This window comes from Cherax quadricarinatus, chromosome 3 (genome assembly GCF_038502225.1).
Source record: "Cherax quadricarinatus isolate ZL_2023a chromosome 3, ASM3850222v1, whole genome shotgun sequence".
Taxonomy (NCBI): domain Eukaryota; kingdom Metazoa; phylum Arthropoda; class Malacostraca; order Decapoda; family Parastacidae; genus Cherax; species Cherax quadricarinatus.
Window position 1 is genome coordinate 44,201,959 of NC_091294.1, and position 23,309 is coordinate 44,225,267.

Genomic DNA, 23,309 nt, shown 5'->3' on the forward strand with positions numbered 1-23,309 from the left:
AATTTAGGTATGCATACTGGTCAGAGAGCCCGTCATAAGTCGGAGTCGTCGGTAAACGAGTATGTCACTAAGTGAGGAGAGGCTGTATTGGGAAAAGCCATTAGTGAAAGGTGGATAAAACACATAAAGAAAAAAAATATGATTTTGATCAGGAAACATCTTTGTTAAATCTATTAGCCTATGATGGATGCAGAAATTTTTGAAGAAAAAATGAATGTAGAGAGTGCATTTACTTAGATTTAACACTTTGACTGTTTCGGTCGTATATATACGTCTTATGAGCCACCGTGTTTGACGTATTTATGCGCATAAATTCTAGCGGCTTTAGATCAAGCGGGAGAAAGCTGGTAGGCCTATATGAGAGAGATTAGGTCTGAGTGGTGGGTGTGCACCCTGTGAAAAAAAATCGGGGACTCAGTGGTGCATTGTGGGAACGCCATCTTGGTAGTCCATTTTCACCATGCCTCGCGGTAAGAATTACCTCACTCCTCGGCAGATTGGAGGTCTTTTGTTCCCGAGTGATAGCTCTAACAGTGATGGAAGTGCCAGTGAAAGTGAATTTTATTTATTTATTTATTTTATGTCTTTGCAAACAGTACATTGAGATTTTATATTTACAATAGTGGGTTGCAATGCAAAGAGAGCCTCTGTTATGCCTTGGCATTATGGGCCAACTTAACATTATTGGCTTACAGTCTACTTAACACTAAGGATTTTATCAGTTGTACAGTAGGACAGTAATTATTTCATAGTTGAACAGTAGACTATTAATTATAAGTGAATTAATCGTATGCCAAAATTATCAGAAGGCGAAATAATTTTCCCCTAAGAGATAATGGAAATCAAATTAATCCGTGCAAGACACCCAAAAGTATTATGAAAAAAAAAGTTTTACCACATGAAATATTAAGTTTAATGCGCACAAACTGAAGAAGACATGCACAGTTAGTAGTACTCTACTAACAATAGAATACATGACACTTACCTTTAATGAAGATCTGATGATGATTGATGGGATGGGAGGAGGGGAGAGTGTGGAAGTTATTGTTTAGAAGGGGAATCCCCTTCCATTAGGACTTGTGGTAGCAAGTCCTTTTCCGGGGTTACTTCCCTTCTTCTTTTAATGCCACTAGGACCAGCTTGAGAGTCACTGGACCTCTGTCACACAACAAATCTGTCCACAGAGCTCTGTACCTCCCATTCCTTTAAGATTTGTCTAGAATGGGCCACAACATTGTCATTGTAATAGTCACCAGCACGGCTTGCAATAGCTGTGTTAGGGTGATTTTCATCCATAATGGTTCGCAGTTCAACCCACTTTGCACACATTTCCTTAATTTTTGAAGTAGGCACAATGGATTCCACAACTGGCATAGGCTTCTCAGGGTTAGCCCCAAACCCTTCAAAATCTTTCTTAATTTCCATACTAATTCTCACCCTTTTTACCACAGGGTTGGCACTAGAAGCTTTCTTGGGGCCCATGGTGACTTATTTTGCAGAAACAAGCACCAAAAACACTGTGATAATATGGAATGTACCAAATGTATTCTTAGATGCGAGCACACTGGCTGGCTTGTAAACACTGGCATGCACAGGGCAGTTCAGGCCTCATGTGGATGCGTCCCAGACGAATTGCATGTGGCGGGTTTTTTAACGAGTGGCAAGGCAAAATTTTTGCATTAAAATGTATCATATACCGGATTTAATGTATACTAATGCCATCGTATGCCGGGGGTCCACTGTATTCTTATAGTGTGAAATGTTTTTTGTAGAAAACAATGGTTCAATTATATTTCTGTCAACAATGGATAAAAGGTTCAAAGTGATTGTTGAAGTTATGATGTGGGAGTACATAGGTGAGTATGTGTGTACTGAGTATTTAGCGTTTAGTCTAGGGTGATTAAGTGGCTTTTGAGAAGAGTCTTAAACTGGTTTTCAGACTGGGTTACTTTAATATCTTCTGGTAATGAATTCCATATTTTAGGGCCCCTTATGTGCATAGAGTTTTTACACAGTGTGATAAGGATATGAGGTATATCAAAAATAGATCTGTGTCTTGTGTTGTGGTCATGTGTCCTTTTTAAGGAGAAGTTTGAGTGGGGGGTTTATATTTGCATGTATTGTTCTGTGTATGTAGTAGGCACATGCTTTTGGAGTGGGTGTGACCTAAAGCAGCGCCCAGGATAACATAATTAGTGATGAAAATCCAGATGACCCTCAACCATCCACATCTGGTGCTGAGCCGTCTCATTCACGTTCATCTGAACCAGGATGAAAGAGGAAACTATTTGCCCATGTACAAGACTTAGATGTGAGCAGCAAAAGTGATAGTGATAGTGATTTCAAAGCTATTGAAAGCAGTTCTAGTTGCAACAGCGAGGGTGAATATTCTCCAGTGAAGCAGCAGTATATACGACGTAGCATACGTTCTGGTAGTGTGTCATATGTTGTTCCAAGGGGAAGGAGTAAATCTCGGAGTACATCCCGTGGCCCTACACCACGAACTGATAGTGGTGGTGGCACAAGTCATGTGGCACCAGCAGCGGGCCACGCTACTACCGACGCTGCTAACTCAGCACAATAACAACCAGCCTCAACCAACCCCACACTCCCACAACATCCACAACCACAACCACCTTACAATATCCAGAACCCACCAGCAGACCGCATCTGGGATTGGCAGCAAGGTGACAATTTTGTTCCCAATCCCCATGACTTTGATGAAACACAGCATGGAATACGGCCATCATGTACACTTGGGAACAATGCTACTTAACTGGAATGCTTTCAGTTATTCTTCGATGAACCCCTGATGGACATTATTGTCAGGGAAAGCAATACATACTTTGAGTACACCATGGCAAACAAAATTCTTTCACCAAGATCACGCCTACACCAGTGGAAGGACACAACTGTGGCAGATGTGTATCTGTTCTTTGTCACAATAATGCTTATGCCACATGTGTATAAACACAGTGTCAACACATACTGGTTGACAGACTGCCTGATTTCAACCCCAGCTTTCAGTGACATTATACCAGTGCTTATACAATAGATTTGTGCTACTGTTACGTATGCTACACTTTTCAGACAAAACAAGGCCTGACAGAAGCAACAGGTTATATAAGATCAGAAATGTGTTTATGTACCTGAAACAAAAGTTCTGTATGTATTTTTATCCCTTCAGGAAACTTGTTATTGATGAGTCTTTGATTTTGTTCAAAGGCAGTCTCTCATTCAAGCAGTACATACCAAGCAAGAGGAAATGCTTTGGTATAAAGTTATTTGTACTGTGTGATTGCAAAAGTGGTCTGGTTTTGGATATAATTGTGTACACTGACAGTAAGACATTGCAAGATACCAGGAAGTTGAACATTCAAATGGTATAAAATACCAACAGGTTGTTAGGTAAGACACATATGCAACAGTTAGGTATCTTTATTTTGAAACATTTCGCCTACACAGTAGGCTTCTTCAGTCAAGTACAGAAAAGTTGATAGAAGCAGAAGATACTTGAAGACGATGTAATCAGTCCATCACCCTTGAAGTTTTGAGGTGGTCAGTCCCTCAGTCTGGAGAAGAGTATTGTTTCATAGTCTGAAACAATATGGAGTTGAAGTGACAGGATGGAGCCTTATATAACACCAGGAGGTGAGATGTAGGCCACTAGTAGAGGTAAGAATGTTGTCGTAAGGCCCCGCTGTACAGCGTTTCGACTTACAGCTTTCTGCTAATACGGCGATGTCAAATTATGACCAAAATTTGCTATACGGCAAGCTGTCTTTCAAATACGGCGCCCCCACCCGGTTTGTTTACATTTTCCGTGACCACATCTATTATGTCAGGAAACTTTCCAAAATTTCAATTGTTTTAAAGTTACTGCATATTTTATATGTACTCTGATAATTATACTTATGTGTACCTGTACCTAAATATACTTACACACTGTGCTGGTGTGCAGGTACACATTAAAATCGCTAAGTCTCTCTCTACTCATGACGCCAATACTACGTAACAATAATCACTCTTGGGCACACTAAATGTCTTATTTTGCATCAATATAGGCATTTTCATTAATCCATCTATGATATTTTCCTCAAAATTATATATGAAACCCATTACATAGCATATAAACATGATACATACACTCACAGAATAAAAATTGATGTAAATATAAGATTTGTTTACAAAGCAGCTGTGTAGATAGTGTCGGAAGAATTACGTTTTCTCTAGTCAAACACTGGGGAGTAACTGTAGAAAAATATTCTTTTCGTATGCCTTTACTCTATATATATTAATTCATGACCCTTGTGGGTTTAGTGCTTTTTATAATAATAATAATAATAATAATAATAATATTATTATAATTAATATTATAGAGGGGCCACAGATATATCAGATCACTTTCTAGTTGTAGCTACACTGAGAGTAAAAGGTAGATGGGATACAAGGAGAATAGAAGCATCAGGGAAGAGAGAGGTAAAGGTTTATAAACTAAAAGAGGAGGCAGTTAGGGTAAGATATAAACAGCTATTGGAGGATAGATGGGCTAATGAGAGCATAGGCAATGGGGTCGAAGAGGTATGGGGTAGGTTTAAAAATGTAGTGTTAGAGTGTTCAGCAGAAGTTTGTGGTTACAGGAAAGTGGGTGCAGGAGGGAAGAGGAGCGATTGGTGGAATGATGATGTAAAGAGAGTAGTAAGGGAGAAAAAGTTAGCATATGAGAAGTTTTTACAAAGTAGAAGTGATGCAAGGAGGGAAGAGTATATGGAGAAAAAGAGAGAAGTTAAGAGAGTGGTGAAGCAATGTAAAAAGAGAGCAAATGAGAGAGTGGGTGAGATGTTATCAACAAATTTTGTTGAAAATAAGAAAAAGTTTTGGAGTGAGATTAACAAGTTAAGAAAGCCTAGAGAACAAATGGATTTGTCAGTTAAAAATAGGAGAGGAGAGTTATTAAATGGAGAGTTAGAGGTATTGGGAAGATGGAAGGAATATTTTGAGGAATTGTTAAATGTTGATGAAGATAGGGAAGCTGTGATTTCGTGTATAGGGCAAGGAGGAATAACATCTTGTAGGAGTGAGGAAGAGCCAGTTGTGAGTGTGGGGGAAGTTCGTGAGGCAGTAGGTAAAATGAAAGGGGGTAAGGCAGCCGGGATTGATGGGATAAAGATAGAAATGTTAAAAGCAGGTGGGGATATAGTTTTGGAGTGGTTGGTGCAATTATTTAATAAATGTATGGAAGAGGGTAAGGTACCTAGGGATTGGCAGAGAGCATGCATAGTTCCTTTGTATAAAGGCAAAGGGGATAAAAGAGAGTGCAAAAATTATAGGGGGATAAGTCTGTTGAGTGTACCTGGTAAAGTGTATGGTAGAGTTATAATTGAAAGAATTAAGAGTAAGACGGAGAATAGGATAGCAGATGAACAAGGAGGCTTTAGGAAAGGTAGGGGGTGTGTGGACCAGGTGTTTACAGTGAAACATATAAGTGAACAGTATTTAGATAAGGCTAAAGAGGTCTTTGTGGCATTTATGGATTTGGAAAAGGCGTATGACAGGGTGGATAGGGGGGCAATGTGGCAGATGTTGCAAGTGTATGGTGTAGGAGGTAGGTTACTGAAAGCAGTGAAGAGTTTTTACGAGGATAGTGAGGCTCAAGTTAGAGTATGTAGGAAAGAGGGAAATTTTTTCCCAGTAAAAGTAGGCCTTAGACAAGGATGTGTGATGTCACCGTGGTTGTTTAATATATTTATAGATGGGGTTGTAAGAGAAGTAAATGCGAGGGTCTTGGCAAGAGGCGTGGAGTTAAAAGATAAAGAATCACACACAAAGTGGGAGTTGTCACAGCTGCTCTTTGCTGATGACACTGTGCTCTTGGGAGATTCTGAAGAGAAGTTGCAGAGATTGGTGGATGAATTTGGTAGGGTGTGCAAAAGAAGAAAATTAAAGGTGAATACAGGAAAGAGTAAGGTTATGAGGATAACAAAAAGATTAGGTGATGAAAGATTGAATATCAGATTGGAGGGAGAGAGTATGGAGGAGGTGAACGTATTCAGATATTTGGGAGTGGACGTGTCAGCGGATGGGTCTATGAAAGATGAGGTGAATCATAGAATTGATGAGGGAAAAAGAGTGAGTGGTGCACTTAGGAGTCTGTGGAGACAAAGAACTTTGTCCTTGGAGGCAAAGAGGGGAATGTATGAGAGTATAGTTTTACCAACGCTCTTATATGGGTGTGAAGCGTGGGTGATGAATGTTGCAGCGAGGAGAAGGCTGGAGGCAGTGGAGATGTCATGTCTGAGGGCAATGTGTGGTGTGAATATAATGCAGAGAATTCGTAGTTTGGAAGTTAGGAGGAGGTGCGGGATTACCAAAACTGTTGTCCAGAGGGCTGAGGAAGGGTTGTTGAGGTGGTTCGGACATGTAGAGAGAATGGAGCGAAACAGAATGACTTCAAGAGTGTATCAGTCTGTAGTGGAAGGACGGCGGGGTAGGGGTCGGCCTAGGAAGGGTTGGAGGGAGGGGGTAAAGGAGGTTTTGTGTGCGAGGGGCTTGGACTTCCAGCAGGCATGCGTGAGCGTGTTTGATAGGAGTGAATGGAGACAAATGGTTTTTAATACTTGACGTGCTGTTGGAGTGTGAGCAAAGTAACATTTATGAAGGGATTCAGGGAAACCGGCAGGCCGGACTTGAGTCCTGGAGATGGGAAGTACAGTGCCTGCACTCTGAAGGATGGGTGTTAATGTTGCAGTTTAAAAACTGTAGTGTAAAGCACCCTTCTGGCAAGACAGTGATGGAGTGAATGATGGTGAAAGTTTTTCTTTTTCGGGCCACCCTGCCTTGGTGGGAATCGGCCGGTGTGATAATAAAAAAAAAAAAATAATATTATTATTATTATTATTAATATTATTATCTTCATTCACTCTAAAAAAAGGTGTGTTGCTGTTTGTTTATTCTGAACTAACTTGTACACAATGTAAGAGTATTTGTATTGTGAGGTAATTATTATTATAATAAAAAAATATTGAGGTAAATGTTTTACAAACTTTTACAAACGTATGTGAATGAACTAAAAGTAGACACATATTAATACGCATTTATTTCGCCTGACCAAGTGATCGCCCACTACCTGTTCAGTTTGTGTTCTTACATTGTCTGAACTCTGTATCTCGTTCTCTCTCTCATTTACTCTTTCGTTAACTAGTTGACTCTCAATGACGATGGCGTCTAAGGTTAGCTGTGATAAAAAGAGAAGTCGTAAGCCTCTTACATTAAGTCCCAAGTTAGAGGATAATGGTGTTCCATTCTGATTTTATTCAATAAACGCCCTGCCACTTACCTCTCACACATTAATATTAATATTTTAAGGTAAGTAATAAGTGTACTGTGTGTATCTTACCTTTTATTGTGCTTTTAATGTCTATTTCTATTGCTAACTTAATATAAGTTAGTGTAAACTTGTTGTCTGGCATTTATTGCATATTTTTTATGCTCTGATAATAATACTTGTGGAGCTGTGTGGTAGCCGGGTGGAGGGACAACATTACGTTTTCTTTGTTCAGCCATCAGAGAAAACGTGTATGAATCTGCGTTTGGCCCAGCCACTCCCCCACTCCGCTTTTGTTTACAATTTTCGGCATGAATTATTCATTACTTCTACCTTCGTTTATGATGGCATCTAAAGGTAGTTGTTAGAAATTATTAAATTCAGTGAACAAGGCATGTCGATGTTAATAATATGGCTCTGGGCCATGGTGTAGGTAGCCGGTAGGTGTAGCCCAGGCAGGCTACACCTACTGGCTACCTACACTGACTTCCTACAAATAAATACTACTCACCTCTCTTCCTATATTAAGACTACACATATTTTAAGGTAAATAATGAGTGTACTGTATGTGTATTTTACCTCTCTGAGATGTTTTAAATATTGTATATTAAGTATGAGACGGGGAGCCAGGGTTACCTACACCTGGGCTACCTGCACCTGACTTCCTACAAATAAGTACTACTCACCTCTCTCCCTACATTAGGATTACAAATACTTTAAGATAAGTAATGAATTTACTGTGAATGTATTTTACTTTGTGTTTTTAATGCCTAGCTCTATTACTAACTTAATATAATTTAGTGTAAACTTGTTGTCTGGCATTTATATGCATTTATAAATGGAAAAAAATGGCGTTCTGCCTTCCGGCGATGTCTGCTTTCCGGCAACAGCTTTGAACCTAACCCACCGTATAAGTGGGGCCCTACTGTACTGTAATAGATATATATTTATTAATAGTAATAAAGGCAGTTTGTACTAAAAGCACTGGAAAGATTAAAAAATATGAGGAATAAAAACCATGTAACTCCAAATAAGTAATCATACCATAATATGTTCACATCATTGTTTTTCTCTCTATACTGTATAAGATTATTAGATTATGTGAAACATTACTTTATGAACTCAGGTCACTGCAGAGTTAAAATGGCTTTAATTGTAAAATGTGTATGTAACATTTTTTTGAAGACTAGGATCATATTCACGTTTTATAATTTATGTGAACTACATAAAAATTGTACGGTTTGCAATTTGATACTTGTAGACGAATGTTATAGCTTAAAATTATACATCTTTTATTTATTTTTTGTAGCTTCAATTTATTTGTTTTTTAGCAATCCATGTTATATAAGGTAAAAATGCTATTGGTAATGCTGGGAAATATTTAGATGGAATATCCTGTATTTTAGTTAATTCATTATGTGTAATACTGATGCTCCTTCACAACAGTATCATAGATGGTAAGTAGTGCACAGCCATTTCATTGGTAATGGTAATGCCTTTGGCACTAAGGAGCTTTTGGTATGATAATAGATAATCATGTCATTGTAGAGTTCTTCAATCACTGGGTGCATGACTGATGCCTCAACTATATATAGAGTGCTCTACCCTGAACTTTCCACATGACCCTGTGTGAGAATTGCTGTTATACAGAATATTGTCTCAGGGTGAGTGATGTGTGACTGTGATAATGTAGACTTTATTCACTATTTACATGCCGTATTATATTTAAAGTCAATAGATGGCTTGGTTAACACTGATGAATTACATTACTTTGAAGGACAACAGGTGTTGGTGTACAGTAGGAGGTGCTTATTATGTAAGACCTCTACAACATAACCTAGTACAGCCTCTTCTCATTAACGACGGAGTTCGGTTCTTAAGACCATGTCGGTAAATGAATTTGTTGCTAGGTGAGGAGCATACTATAATGGTAGTGGGTTTGTGTTAGCCATCTTTGATATTGTTTTAATGTCATTTTTGCACCATTTATAACATTTCTGGTATATTTTTAAATGTTAATACAATATTGTACCGTATATTGTAATAAAAAGAATAGAGGAAATCACTTCTAATATACATTATTTAGGTATGCATACTGGTCAGAGAGCCCGTCATAAGTCCGAGTCGTCGGTAAACGAGTATGTCACTAAGTGAGGAGAGGCTGTACAGTATTCTCAAAAGTGAGAGCCACAGCATTTTTGAGACTCTATGATCGCGGGTTCAAACTCCACCCGTGGTATGGTTTTTTCAAGGTAGGTTGGTAGACAGCAACCACCCAGGGAAGTACTACCGTCCTGCCAGATGACTGTGAAACAGAAACCTGTAACTGTTTTGCATAATGGTAGGATTACTGGTTTCTTTTTCTGTCTCATAAACACGCTAGATAACAGGGATATCTTGCTACTCCTACTTACACTTTGGTCACACTTCACAGACACGCACATGTATATATATATACATACATCTAGGTTTTTCTCCTTTTTCTAAATAGCTCTTGTTCTTCTTTATTTCTTCTATTGTCCATGGGGAAGTGGAAAAGAATTTTTCCTCTGTAAGCCATGCGTGTCGTATGAGGCGACCAAAATGCCGGGTGCAATGGGCTAGTAACCCCTTCTCCTGTAGACATTTACTAAATAAGAGAAGAAGAAAAACTTTATAAAACTGGGATGCTTGAATGTGCGTGGATGTAGTGCGGAGGACAAGAAACAGATGATTGCTGATGTTTTGAATGAAAAGAATTTGGATGTCCTGGCCCTAAGCGAAACAAAGCTGAAGGGGGTAGGGGAGTTTCGGTGGGGGGAAATAAATGGGATTAAATCTGGAGTATCTGAGAGAGTTAGAGCAAAGGAAGGGGTAGCAGTAATGTTGAAGGATCAGTTATGGAAGTAGAAAAGAGAATATGAATGTGTAAATTCAAGAATTATGTGGATTAAAGTAAAGGTTGGATGCGAAAAGTGGGTCATAATAAGCGTGTATGCACCTGGAGAAGAGAGGAATGTAGAGGAGAGAGAGAGATTTTGGGAGATGTTAAGTGAATGTATAGGAGCCTTTGAACCAAGTGAGAGAGTAATTGTGGTAGGGGACCTGAATGCTAAAGTAGGAGAAACTTTTAGAGAGGGTGTGGTAGGTAAGTTTGGGGTGCCACGTGTAAATGATAATGGGAGCCCTTTGATTGAACTTTGTATAGAAAGGGGTTTAGTTATAGGTAATACATATTTTAAGAAAAAGAGGATAAATAAGTATACAAGATATGATGTAGGGTGAAATGACAGTAGTTTGTTGGATTATGTATTGGTAGATAAAAGACTGTTGAGTAGACTTCAGGATGTACATGCTTATAGAGGGGCCACAGATATATCAGATCACTTTCTAGTTGTAACTACACTGAGAGTAAAAGGTAGATGGGATACAAGGAGAATAGAAGCATCAGGGAAGAGGTGAAGGTTTATAAACTAAAAGAGGAGGCAGTTAGGGTAAGATATAAACAGCTATTGGAGGATAGATGGGCTTATGAGAGCATAGGCAATGGGGTTGAAGAGGTATGGGGTAGGTTTAAAAATGTAGTGTTAGAGTGTTCAGCAGAAGTTTGTGGTTACAGGAAAGTGGGTGCGGGAGGGAAGAGGAGCGATTGGTGGAATGATGATGTAAAGAGAGTAGTAAGGGAGAAAAAGTTAGCATATGAGAAGTTTTTACAAAGTAGAAGTGATGCAAGGAGGGAAGAGTATATGGAGAAAAAGAGAGAGGTTAAGAGAGTGGTGAAGCAATGTAAAAAGAGAGCAAATGAGAGAGTGGGTGAGATGTTATCAACAAATTTTGTTGAAAATAAGAAAAAGTTTTGGAGTAAGATTAACAAGTTAAGGAAGCCTAGAGAACAAATGGATTTGTCAGTTAAAAATAGGAGAGGAGAGTTATTAAATGGAGAGTTAGAGGTATTGGGAAGATGGAGGGAATATTTTGAGGAATTGTTAAATGTTGATGAAGATAGGGAAGCTGTGATTTCGTGTATAGGGCAAGGAGGAATAACATCTTGTAGGAGTGAGGAAGAGCCAGTTGTGAGTGTGGGGGAAGTTCGTAAGGCAGTAGGTAAAATGAAAGAGGGTAAGGCAGCCGGGATTGATGGGATAAAGATAGAAATGTTAAAAGCAGGTGGGGATATAGTTTTGGAGTGGTTGGTGCAATTATTTAATAAATGCATGGAAGAGGGTAAGGTACCTAGGGATTGGCAGAGAGCATGCATAGTTCCTTTGTATAAAGGCAAAGGGGACAAAAGAGAGTGCAAAAATTATAGGGGGATAAGTCTGTTGAGTATACCTGGTAAAGTGTATGGTAGAGTTATTATTGAAAGAATTAAGAGTAAGACGGAGAATAGGATAGCAGATGAACAAGGAGGCTTTAGGAAAGGTAGGGGGTGTGTGGACCAGGTGTTTACAGTGAAACATATAAGTGAACAGTATTTAGATAAGGCTAATGAGGTCTTTGTGTTTTTTTATGGATTTGGAAAAGGCGTATGACAGGGTGGATAGGGGGGCAATGTGGCAGATGTTGCAGGTGTATGGTGTAGGAGGTAGGTTGCTGAAAGCAGTGAAGAGTTTTTACGAGGATAGTGAGGCTCAAGTTAGAGTATGTAGGAAAGAGGGAAATTATTTCCCAGTAAAAGTAGGCCTTAGACAAGGATGTGTGATGTCACCGTGGTTGTTTAATATATTTATAGATGGGGTTGTAAGAGAAGTAAATGCGAGGGTCTTGGCAAGAGGTGTGGAGTTAAAAGATAAAGAATCACACATAAAGTGGGAGTTGTCACAGTTTCTCTTTGCTGATGACACTGTGCTCTTGGGAGATTCTGAAGAGAAGTTGCAGAGATTGGTGGATGAATTTGGTAGGGTGTGCAAAAGAAGAAAATTAAAAGTGAACACAGGAAAGAGTAAGGTTATGAGGATAACAAAAAGATTAGGTGCTGAAAGATTGGATATCAGATTGGAGGGAGAGAGTATGGGGGAGGTGAATGTATTCAGATATTTGGGAGTGGATGGGTCTGTGAAAGATGAGGTGAATCATAGAATTGATGAGGAGAAAAGGGTGAGCGGTGCACTTAGGAGTCTGTGGAGACAAAGAACTTTGTCCTTGGAGGCAAGAGGGGAATGTATGAGAGTATAGTTTTACCAACGCTCTTATATGGGTGTGAAGCATGGGTGATGAATGTTGCAGTGAGGAGAAGGCTGGAGGCAGTGGAGATGTCATGTCTGAGGGCAATGTGTGGTGTGAATATAATGCAGAGAATTCGTAGTTTGGAAGTTAGGATGAGGTGCGGGATTACCAAAACTGTTGTCCAGAGGGCTGAGGAAGGGTTGTTGAGGTGGTTCGGACATGTAGAGAGAATGGAGTGAAACAGAGTGACTTCAAGAGTGTATCAGTCTGTAGTGGAAGGAAGGCGGGGTAGGGGTCAGCCTAGGAAAGGTTGGAGGGAGGGGGTAAAGGAGGTTTTGTGTGCGAGGGGCTTGGACTTCCAGCAGGCATGCGTGAGCGTGTTTGATAGGAGTGAATGGAGACAAAGGGTTTTTAATACTTGATGTGCTGTTGGAGTGTGAGCAAAGTAACATTTATGAAGGGGTTCAGGGAAACCGGCGGGCCGGACTTGAGTCCTGGAGATGGGAAGTACAGTGCCTGCACTCTGAAGGAAGGGTGTTAATGTTGCAGTTTAAAAACTATAGTGTAAAGCACCCCTCTGGCAAGACAGTGATGGAGTGAATGATGGTGAAAGTTTTTCTTTTTCGGGCCACCCTGCCTTGGTGGGAATCGGCCAGTGTGATGATAATAAAATAATAATTACCCTACATTGTAAGTTTAAGTGAGGCATCTAATAACTGATTCACCCCATACTGCCAGTTAGTTCCATATAATGTGAAAATGAAATCTTAAGGGCAATAGTTAAGATGCTGTCTTCACATTATAAGGAACTAACTGATAGTGCGTGATTCAGTTGTTAGATGCCTCATTTAAATTTATAATGTAAGGTAATACTTTAGTTCTTTTATAATGTGAAAATGGATTCTTAATGACACGAGTCCCCTCAAGGGAGGTTCCTTAATGACTCACAAAATCGTAATGACACGATTGCAAACAAACCATACCACGGGCGGGATTTGAACTCGCAGTCAGAGAGTCTCAAAACTCCAGACCGTCACGTTAGCCACTGGACCAGCTAGCCACAATAAGATTCGTCCAACTAGGTATATTTCTACACCATAGGAAGGTTAGCATAGGCACCACTGTGACCACAAATGCAAGTTCTTACAGACGAATCTCCAGGTAGCGTGGCCGTGACGAACTCTAGTTCAAGTTCCCTCATTGCCGTCAACATGACTCACGAAATCGTAATGACACGATTGCAAACAAACCATACCACGGGCGGGATTTGGTGTAGAAATATACCTAGTTGGACGAATCTTATTGTGGCTAGCTGGTCCAGTGGCTAATGCGACCGTCTGGAGTTTTGAGACTCTGACCGCGGGTTCAAATCCCGCCCGTGGTATGGGGAGGTTCCTTAATGCCATTGAGGGGACTCATGATCCAAGAAAGTGAACTTATCTTCCCCTGGATCAAACCTGAATGGCTCCCATTTCCCAAGCACTATATAACTCATTCTGCAGGAGTGCAGAATGAGTGAAAATATATCATAGACTTTACGGAAAGGAATACAATGAATTTCCTCTCCTGTCTGGTTCATGTTGTAGATGATACATAGTATAAAGCATGCCTTAAATATTTTGAATTAAACCTCATGTAGAGAGCTTTTATACCAAAACAGACCCCTGTCGGTTTAGCGCTTTATTTGATTATAATAATACAAAAGCAAAAATAGCACTACATCACTGAAATACAAAAGGCTCCATGGCACGACTTTTTTCTTATGAGAATTTTCAGAGTAAAGAATTTTCAGTGCACCTCTTTCAAACTTATAAAACTCAGTAAGTATTCCTTTCATTAGAAGGGGAAGATGCTTTGATGCTGGTGAAGGCATCTTGATCCAAGGATTTTGAGCCACTCTCCTGAGATCAGATCTGATTATCCCTAATTCTTCAGGTGCTGTAGTATCCTTAAGGGTTTAGTGCTTTCCCATGAATATACAGTAGTGATAATTGGGCAAGTATTATAACCAAATTTGTGTCAGAATATAACACTTTTATATTTCAAGTTACAATATTTTATCAGTTGAACACCATGTGCTATATAAAACGAGGATGGTCAGTTAGATGAAAAGTGTTTCTGTAGAAATAACACCGAAGTCTTGAATATTGAACTAAATAAAGAATATTCTGTGTTTTTAAGTGGATTAACAAATAACTGATAAATATAGGTACTATAGGATACATATGTTTTCTACCCTTTTTACGGTTTTGTTGAATTTCTAGCAAGCAAAAAGAAGTCATTTTCTGCTGGACACACTGATGATTAGGGTAATGAACTGAAAACTCAGCCCCTTGGTCTGGTACTAAGAATCCACCAGTCTCCCACCAGGATGTCCCTTTTTTGGACTATTAATAGCTGGCAATTGTGTTGGTCAGAGTTAGAGGACAATCAATAGTTTTCCATCAAACCACAGTTTGGCTCATGGCCATCTTCCCGTTGCTGTCAGGTGTGGTAAACCATGCTCACACATTTGCAAATCAGCCACACAACTCACACATGGATACCATCTGGAAGAATATGCGGCACCTCTCTGCAAAGACTGCCAGATTGCTCATAAAGTTCACCATATATTAATAGGCTGTCCTATCCATAGGAGAGCCTGCAGATTTCATGTTCAACTTACGCAACATCCTGACATTCATTTTAACTGCCCTCCTCACTGATAGCCCCACCTTTGATTCATACTTCCTCTTATGACATTGTAAAAGATTAACTTATTGCACATACCATGATGTTAATTTGATGCCTTCATTGACCCTTGGCTCTACAAACTCTTACAACCAAAACCGCCTCTACGCTGTATGGTCCATATGGGTTTGGCGCTTGTTTTATATATAATAATAATGGTACTGTATAAGCTGGGAACTTTGTGATAAAAATTCAACTGAATGTATTGAGGACGTCAAGTTTATTGCTACAATCAACCAACAGATGGAACTCTTTGCAAGTTCACTGATCTCAAAAAGCCGCGGAGGCTACAACCGGTGGACACCAGAGGAGCGTCTGCAAATTGCCAAGGCTTGCACAGAGATGGGTCCCTCTAAAGCTGCAAGGGAGTTATCGCAGAAGTTGAACAGGAAGTTGAGCGAGTCCACAGTAAGAAACATACATAAACAGTACATTAGGATGATGAAGAAAGGGCAGCTAAAAGACAACACTTCAAGTCTCCCCACAGCCCGGGCAGGCCGTCCCCGTCTCCATCAGGCTTTGGAAGAGAGTAATTTTTCTAGGTATAGTTTACCATAATTCTCTTGAAGGTTTAAATTACTGATCATTATTCAGAAACTTGAAGAATGAAAGTCGTGAAACGATGGTAGGAACAATTCACAGATAATCCAGACTTTAAGAGGTAATTTTAGATGACACTTTGATCTATGCTGAATCATTATCAAGTTACAAATTGATAATGGTCTGGGACACACCAAAATATCATCTAAAGTTTGTTCTGTGTTTGGGTTATTTGTAATGTTTAACTGCATAGAATTTTGAAGATCACTTTAATGTCTTTAGACTGTGAATAATTGATGAAACTATATCAGTGTCATTTCTTAATTTAAAACATTTGGCTACTACAGTACTTAGTCTAGGCATTGATTAATTGTGCAGCCTCAAATAGTGTCTTTTAAGAAGCTTTGAATTTACATAGTTTTTTGTTCTCACAGATATATTTCAAGGAAAGTTAGAATCAGTAACTTAATTTTTTGTGAAGGGATTCAGAAAATCTTCATAAAACCTGATGCTCATCAGAGGGATATTTTTACTAGTTGTCATAAATGTCCTTTAGGAATGTAATTGAAATTATACAGGAATGAATGACTAATTGTGTTTGTGATTTGTACTAAAGTATAAATGTAATTAAAGTATAAAGGGCAGTGTTACTTGTGGATATTAAAGTATTGTATTATAACCAGGAGATAACTTAAGAATCATTGAAGAGTTAAGTTGGAAGTTTGTGAAGTTTAATGTGTGCCAGTGCATTAAGGATGGTTTGTGTGGAAACTGATCACAATATCAGATCTGACTTGTTAGTCAGAGATTGATAATGGGTAGCACATGTACTGATGGTTACGTGTTCTGAAAGTTACATGAAGATGATTTTGGAGGCCACCGCCCGTGTGACCCGATCCCAGACTAAGCCTCTTGCTTAATTTCCTGATCACCCAGGCTTTTAGTGCTAGCCACATGCAGGCCAGTATGTACATCATAGTCCAGATGATCAGAAATTGACTCGAGGAACATATCGAGTTCCCTCTTAAAGACAGGTAAAGGTCTGTTTATAATTCCCCTTTTGCATGAAGGGTCTTGAAAAAAGTCTTTATTCCTCTACAATTAATGAGTTATCCTTGAGTGTACCCCTTCAAGGGGATCCCTTGTGGCAAAGGGACACACTATATATTATAAAATATACAGTGTGTCCGAGGGATGACTACTGAACATTTGATATAATGTGACCTCCGTATATTATGATGAATAAGAGAGACATCCCCTACAGGTGAAGCTGTGCACTAATGACCAGAGGAAAGGAAGGGAAGAAACGACGATTGGCACATCAACACACAAGAAACATGAGTGCCCTGATTGCCCTTATGCCACTACTCAACCTTCTTTGCTATTCAGACATTTAATTAATCATAGCGGAGAGAGTTTTTCCTGTGTGCAGTGTTCATATCAGTGTACTAGTGAGAGAGATTTGAAAATGCACCAGCGCAATCATACTGTTAAACCACATTGTTGCCCACACTGCTTGTATAGAACATCTAAGAAATATAACCTTCAAATTCACATTCGTTCTCATACTGGAGAAAAGCCATTTTCGTGCCCACATTGTCCATTTAGGTCAACTAATCGAAGTGATCTGAGGAAACATATTTATACACACAGAGTGTAGTTACCTTCATCAGAAGGATAAAATGGATTTTCTACAAGATATAAAATAAATATATTCAAGAGGCTATGACATGTTAGTGATTACCGTTAATCTCTCGTTACTTTTTTCATTACGTATATCATAGTGATTATCAGCAGCTGCTAAAACTTTTGCAGTGTAGATAAACGTTGTAAATATTTATGCGATTACCTTGTTTTTTGTAAAAGGCTATTTGGATTTATGTACCATGAACTTCTAATTTTCTTTACTCTCTTTGTATATTAATTTTCTGAGATCCTGTCCTATATATGTTTAACATTATTTGGTTTACCTCTTGTTATTAAGGTCACGGTTTTGCCTCAGTCTAACACGAGCTATACGCAGAAAATGTTTGCTTTTAAAGTTTTATCCAGTTACGATTAACAATTCCTTGATTTTTTTTTTATAGTCCTGAATAAAAAAAACACACAAACCTGGCAGAATCTCATTACACACTCCTGCATGCATGTATGTGGAGGAGGGTATACAAGTGTTTTAGCAAAATTTCACATAAAAATTATGAATAAGTGCTCCATAGATCAGAAATTGAAATGGGAAGAAGAGAGAGTATGTCTGAGTGGTTGGTTTACTTAAATCAATGTTAAACAAAGTAAATGTATGTTCAGTATTCCATTATAAAATCAGTTTGGTTACAAACCAGTGTGGCAAACAACTTAGGAACCAAATGTTTCCTAGATATAAAATGAGAAGACTAGAAAGGTCAAAATGAACACAAGAAAAGTCAAAATGAACGCAAGATTTGAAGTAATCATCAGAAATTAAGATTTTTTACTGTGAACAACACTAAAACAAAAGGGAGAAAAGCCAGTTAGTTGTTATGGGGCCTGTGCCTCTTGGCAGTAAGAAAAGGGAAGAAGTTTGTGGGTGTCATTATTTCATATAAAAATTGGATTTTTTTCATATTTTTTTTCATTGAGTTTCTAATGGATGTATTACTGTGACTTCTTAACATAGCTAGGTTAACTGTCTTTGGGAATAGTTTTAATAATTCAAATTAGAGGGTGAAAAGCTTTATTTGAGAATGTTAGTTGTAACAGTAATTAAAAGGAACTTTATTGAGCATCCTGCAAGTGTCACTTAAAGATGACATGCGTGCCTCTGTTCATGTTGCAGAATGGTCATCCTTCCTTGCCTGATTGTTTATCAGTATATACTGACAGTGTACACTGATATATAATGTGAACTGGAATTCCAACAGCTGCTTAGCATCAAAGCTAATACATGTACTTTTATCTGCCCTCTGTAATACTAATGGAAATTCCTAGCAATATCAGTGTGATGGCCATGAGCTTTCCTCTTCCATTTATTCATTAAGTCACTGCGTGATTGTAATGGAACTCTTGCATACTCCATAATAGTAACGCAAATGCTGACGGTTTAACCACCCAGAGAAATATTATTGATCTGTGTGGTGAGTGTATACAGTATACAAGTATATGCTACAACACACACTGCATGATAGGAAAAATAAACCTCTAATCTTGTGTTTGGTTTAAAATAGTAACTTTCTGAGGTGTTTTCTATGGTAGCTTTTATGGTTTTATCAGCTGTTTCTGGGTATCACTTGAAATAGAGTTGAAAATAGCAGAAATATTTGATTTTTTGGCCATTTTCTTGAAGGTTAGGGTTGCCCAATACCCCTTATCCCAGTCTGCTCCATGGGTTTTTACTAAATCTTCTTTAATTGTTGGGATGGCCTAAACCATGACCAATCATTCTTTGTTGTATTTTATTATTTGAGAAATAGGGTAAAACTTTAATTTTTTGTGTGTGATGGATTCAAAATGGAGGGTATGTGTTATAGAGAGGCCTGGGGACATGGTTAATAAACAGAGGGTGAAAGGGTTAATGACCTTATACCAAGCTGTGACCATAATTAACCCGTAAACGGTCCAAGCAGATCTACGTTCACATGTGTAGTGCTACAAAAGTAGATCTACATTTTTTTTTACATATTTTCAAATATAACCCAAAAAAAAAAGTAGATCAAAGTTTTTTACACATTTTCAAATAAAAAAAGCAAAAAGAAGATCTACTTTTTTTACATACTTTCAAATGTTGAAAAAACGTATATATACGTTTGGACCGTTTATGGGTTAATAGTGTGCGTTTACATATGCAACTGTTTCAACAGAACTCTTCAGCGCAAACATTTTCATATCGTGCATTAGTATGAATAATCAATAAAAGTGTAATGAACACTCATCAAAGCTCAATAATAACACATGTGGAGACAAATGAGATGAACTGGTCTGTATATTTCAATCACCTACTGAGGTCCTCTTCAGCAAATACAATATGGAAGAAAAACATGAATACAATAGGGCCCTACTTATGCAGCAAGTTAGGTTTCAGGCTACTGCTGGAAAGCAGAATGCCATTTTTTTCCACTTATAAATGCCAGATAACAAGTTTACACTAACATATATTAAGTTAGCAATAGAACTAGGCATTAAAAAACAATAAAAACTAAAATACACACACAATATACTCATTATTTACCTCAAAATATTTGTAGTCTTAATGTAGGGCAAAAGGTGAGTAGTATTTATTGTAACAAGTCAGGTGTGGTAGGTATGGTAGCCCTCCTGGCCACCCCGCCCACACATAATATACTAGAGTGATAAAATGCATATACAGTACACTCATTACTTACCTTAAAATACTTGTAGCCTTAATGTAGGGGGAGAGGTAAGCGAGATAAAAATGAATAAATGAGAGAGAGAGAGAGAGAGAGAACGAGTAAAAGAACAGAGCTGCAAAGTACTATGTAAACAAACTCATTTGGTTATGGTTGATACACGTTCATACAAACACCTTATGTTGTGTACAAGTTGTCTCCACAGTGGTACAGTAGAATAAATAAAGAGCAACACTTCCATTCTCATGTAACATCATTTTTAGAAGGAATGATGCTTTGACACATTATTACAGAAGAATATATAAACAGCAACACTCCCATTCTCATGCAACACACCATTTTTAGAGTGAATGATGATGATATTGTTATTATAATCATAATAAAAAAGAAGCACTAAACCCACAAGGGTTGTGAATAGCTATAGATAGAGTGAAGGCATATGAAAGGAATATTTTTCTACAGTTATCCCCCAGTAACTGGTGTTTGACTAGAGAAAACATAATTCTTCCGACACTCCTACAAACTGCTTGGTAAACACATCTCATATTTTTATCAGTTTTTATACTGTGGGTGTATGTATCATGTTTATATATTAAATAGCGTGTTTATTATATAATTTTGAAAAAAAAAAAATCATAGATGGATTAATGGAAATGTCTATATTAACATAATATATAACATTTAATGTGCCCAAGAGATTATTATGTGGTGTCAAGAGTAGAGAGACTAGTGATTTTAATGTGTACCTGCACACCAGCACAGTGTGTAAGTATATTTAGGTACAGGTACACTTAAGTATAATTATCATAGAATGTACACATAAAATATGCAATAACTTTAAAACACTTGAGATGGAGAGATGTGCTCATGGAGAATGTAAACAAACCTGGTGGGGCACACTGTATTAGAAAGAGGGGGAGCCGTATAGCAAGTTTTGGTCATAATTTGAAATCGTCATATTAGCGGAACACTGTAAGGCGAAATGCTGTAAAGCGGGGCCCTGCTGTATATAAGAAGGTTGCACCTCTCAGTAGTGCAGGTGAGTATGGAAGATAAGATCAGGGCATGGGAAGACAGGTCAGGGAGCAAATGGGTGTAGTGTCAGGTCTTGAAGCAGGTGACTGGAGCCAAACTTAAAATTTTAAGTTTGGTCAGCCAGGGTGTTGCTGCCATTGCCCCACTGATCTATCATAATCATCACAACCTGGCAGGTCTGGCATAGTTTGCAGGTACATTATTGGTTCAGATTCCTCTTGAAAACACTTACCTTTGTTCTGGCAATATTTCTCATATCTGTTGGCAGAAGAACAGAAAGGCACAATACAGTGACCGGAACAATACACGAATAACCCACACACAAGAGAGAGGAGGAGCTTATAACAACGTTTTTGTCCGACTTGGACCACTTACTGGTAATTTGTGTGTTGGCAGAAGGTTGAAGAACTTGGGCTATAGATGCTCAGTGTTCTCTAATTGTCATTGGATTTATTCTACACTTGATCCAGTATTTCTCACCCTTAGTAAGTGGTTACAGCAGTGTGTAAATTTCTGGTACAGAATATGCTACAACTCCTTCGCTTTTACATTAGTCAATCCAGCATGCAAAATTTGTTGGCGGATGTTGTAGAGATCTTTGAAATATTGTGCTTGAATATGTTTGAAATGCCAAAAAAAGCATTTTTCTTATAGACACCAGCTTAGCCCCTTGACTGTCGCAACCCCAAATCCTGAGGTGTCTCCTGGTGTCGCAAAATTTCAAAAAAAAAAAAAAAAAAAAAAAAAAAAAAAAAAAAATTCTTATGAAATGATAGAGAATCGTTTCCCGATTGTAATGACACCAAAAGAACGAAATTTGATGGAAAACTGATGGAATTACGCTCTCGTGAAGTTAATGACCTTGGCGATATTTATGAATCGGCGATTTCACCCAATTTGAGCCCTATTTTCAGCTAATTCCATTGTTCCAGTCGACCAAACTCATAGCCATTTCTTTAGAACTCCATTTTTTCTATCGATTGAGTACAATAAACTTCCCATTTACTGATTTCAACTACCCAATAACGTGGTCAGAAATTGGCAATTTGGCCAATTTCACGAAAATTAAAAAATATGGTAGTTTCAAAATAGGGTCCAGAATGAACAGTGCAGACATTCCTGGCTCAAAAATAAAATTTTTTTTGTTCATCAGTCACGTCTCCAAGCCCCTCTGATATTACTCTTGCTTTCTATTTTGAATTTTTATTCAAACAAAAAATAGAAGATTTACTGTTTGCAGACTACTGCAATAATGTAATAACTGTATAAATAATGTCAACCCATTCATGACTGCATATTAGAATGGCTAGTTGGACATTTATTGGAAAATGTTTACTTTTGAACATCGGCAAAAATCAAACATTTCCCGTACTTTGAGCTCCATTTCCAGGTTCTTTTCATAGTAAAACCAATCAAAATCACCTCTATTTCTATAATATGTTTTCCATTTTATCAAATGAGATCAAGAAAACAAGAATACAACCATAAATACTATACAAAAATAGACCACAAACTCAGCATTTTAATTAAAAGAAACGGTCGGAGTTTTTTTTTTTTTCTCATTATGCACTGCGTGCTGCAGGTTTTTTTTTATATGGTGCACACTGACCACACAGACCCATTCTCTCACATGTTGGCCTACCAGCTTTCTCCTGCTTGATTTGAAGCCGCTAGAATTTATGAGTATATATACGTCAAAAACGGTGGCCCATAAGACGTATATATACGACCGAAACAGTCAAAGGGTTAATAATGGAGAGAAAACAAGACAGCACACCTAATGATGCTTCACCTTACTGATCACACATATGCATATCAGATACTGTGTCATATTGGTGATTATATACTCTGTACTCAGCTATTTGTACTCACCTATTTGTGGTTGCAGGGATCGAGTCCTAGCTCCTGGCCCCTGCCTCTTCACTGGTTGCTACTGGGTCCTCTCTCTCCCTGTTCCATGAGCTTTATTAAACCTCGTCTTAAAACTATGTATGGTTCCTGCCTCTGTGTGTGTGCATCCATGCATGCATGCATGCAAATTATTTGTTAGTACTCGGAACGACATGAAAGACAGCCCGAGGAAGTATGGTACTGAGATCGAATATTCAGTATGCTGAGTGGAATTCCTACAGAATAGTTATGAGTTTTTTGAGAAGTCGAACTGTGTTTCACCATTTGTGAAATATGCAGTACCT

At 38.3% G+C, this 23,309-nt stretch overlaps 1 protein-coding gene across 9 annotated transcripts in view; it reads left to right on the forward strand.

Annotated features, from left to right (window-relative positions):
- LOC128687939 (longitudinals lacking protein, isoforms H/M/V) overlaps window positions 1-23,309 on the forward strand; it is a 138,852-nt gene that overhangs the window by 54,843 nt on the left and 60,700 nt on the right. The window contains exons 6-7 of one of the 9 annotated variants that reach the window (XM_053775593.2): window positions 15,443-15,741; window positions 17,004-17,141. The exons of 6 other annotated variants lie outside the window; for them this stretch is intronic. In XM_053775593.2, the coding sequence (XP_053631568.1) occupies window positions 15,443-15,741; window positions 17,004-17,007 (303 nt within the window). In that variant the 3' untranslated portion in view covers window positions 17,008-17,141. Of the gene's footprint in view, window positions 1-15,442; window positions 15,742-17,003; window positions 17,851-23,002; window positions 23,245-23,309 lie in introns of those variants that run through there. 2 more of the 9 variants (XM_070091579.1, XM_053775583.2) reach the window with 2 other exon arrangements.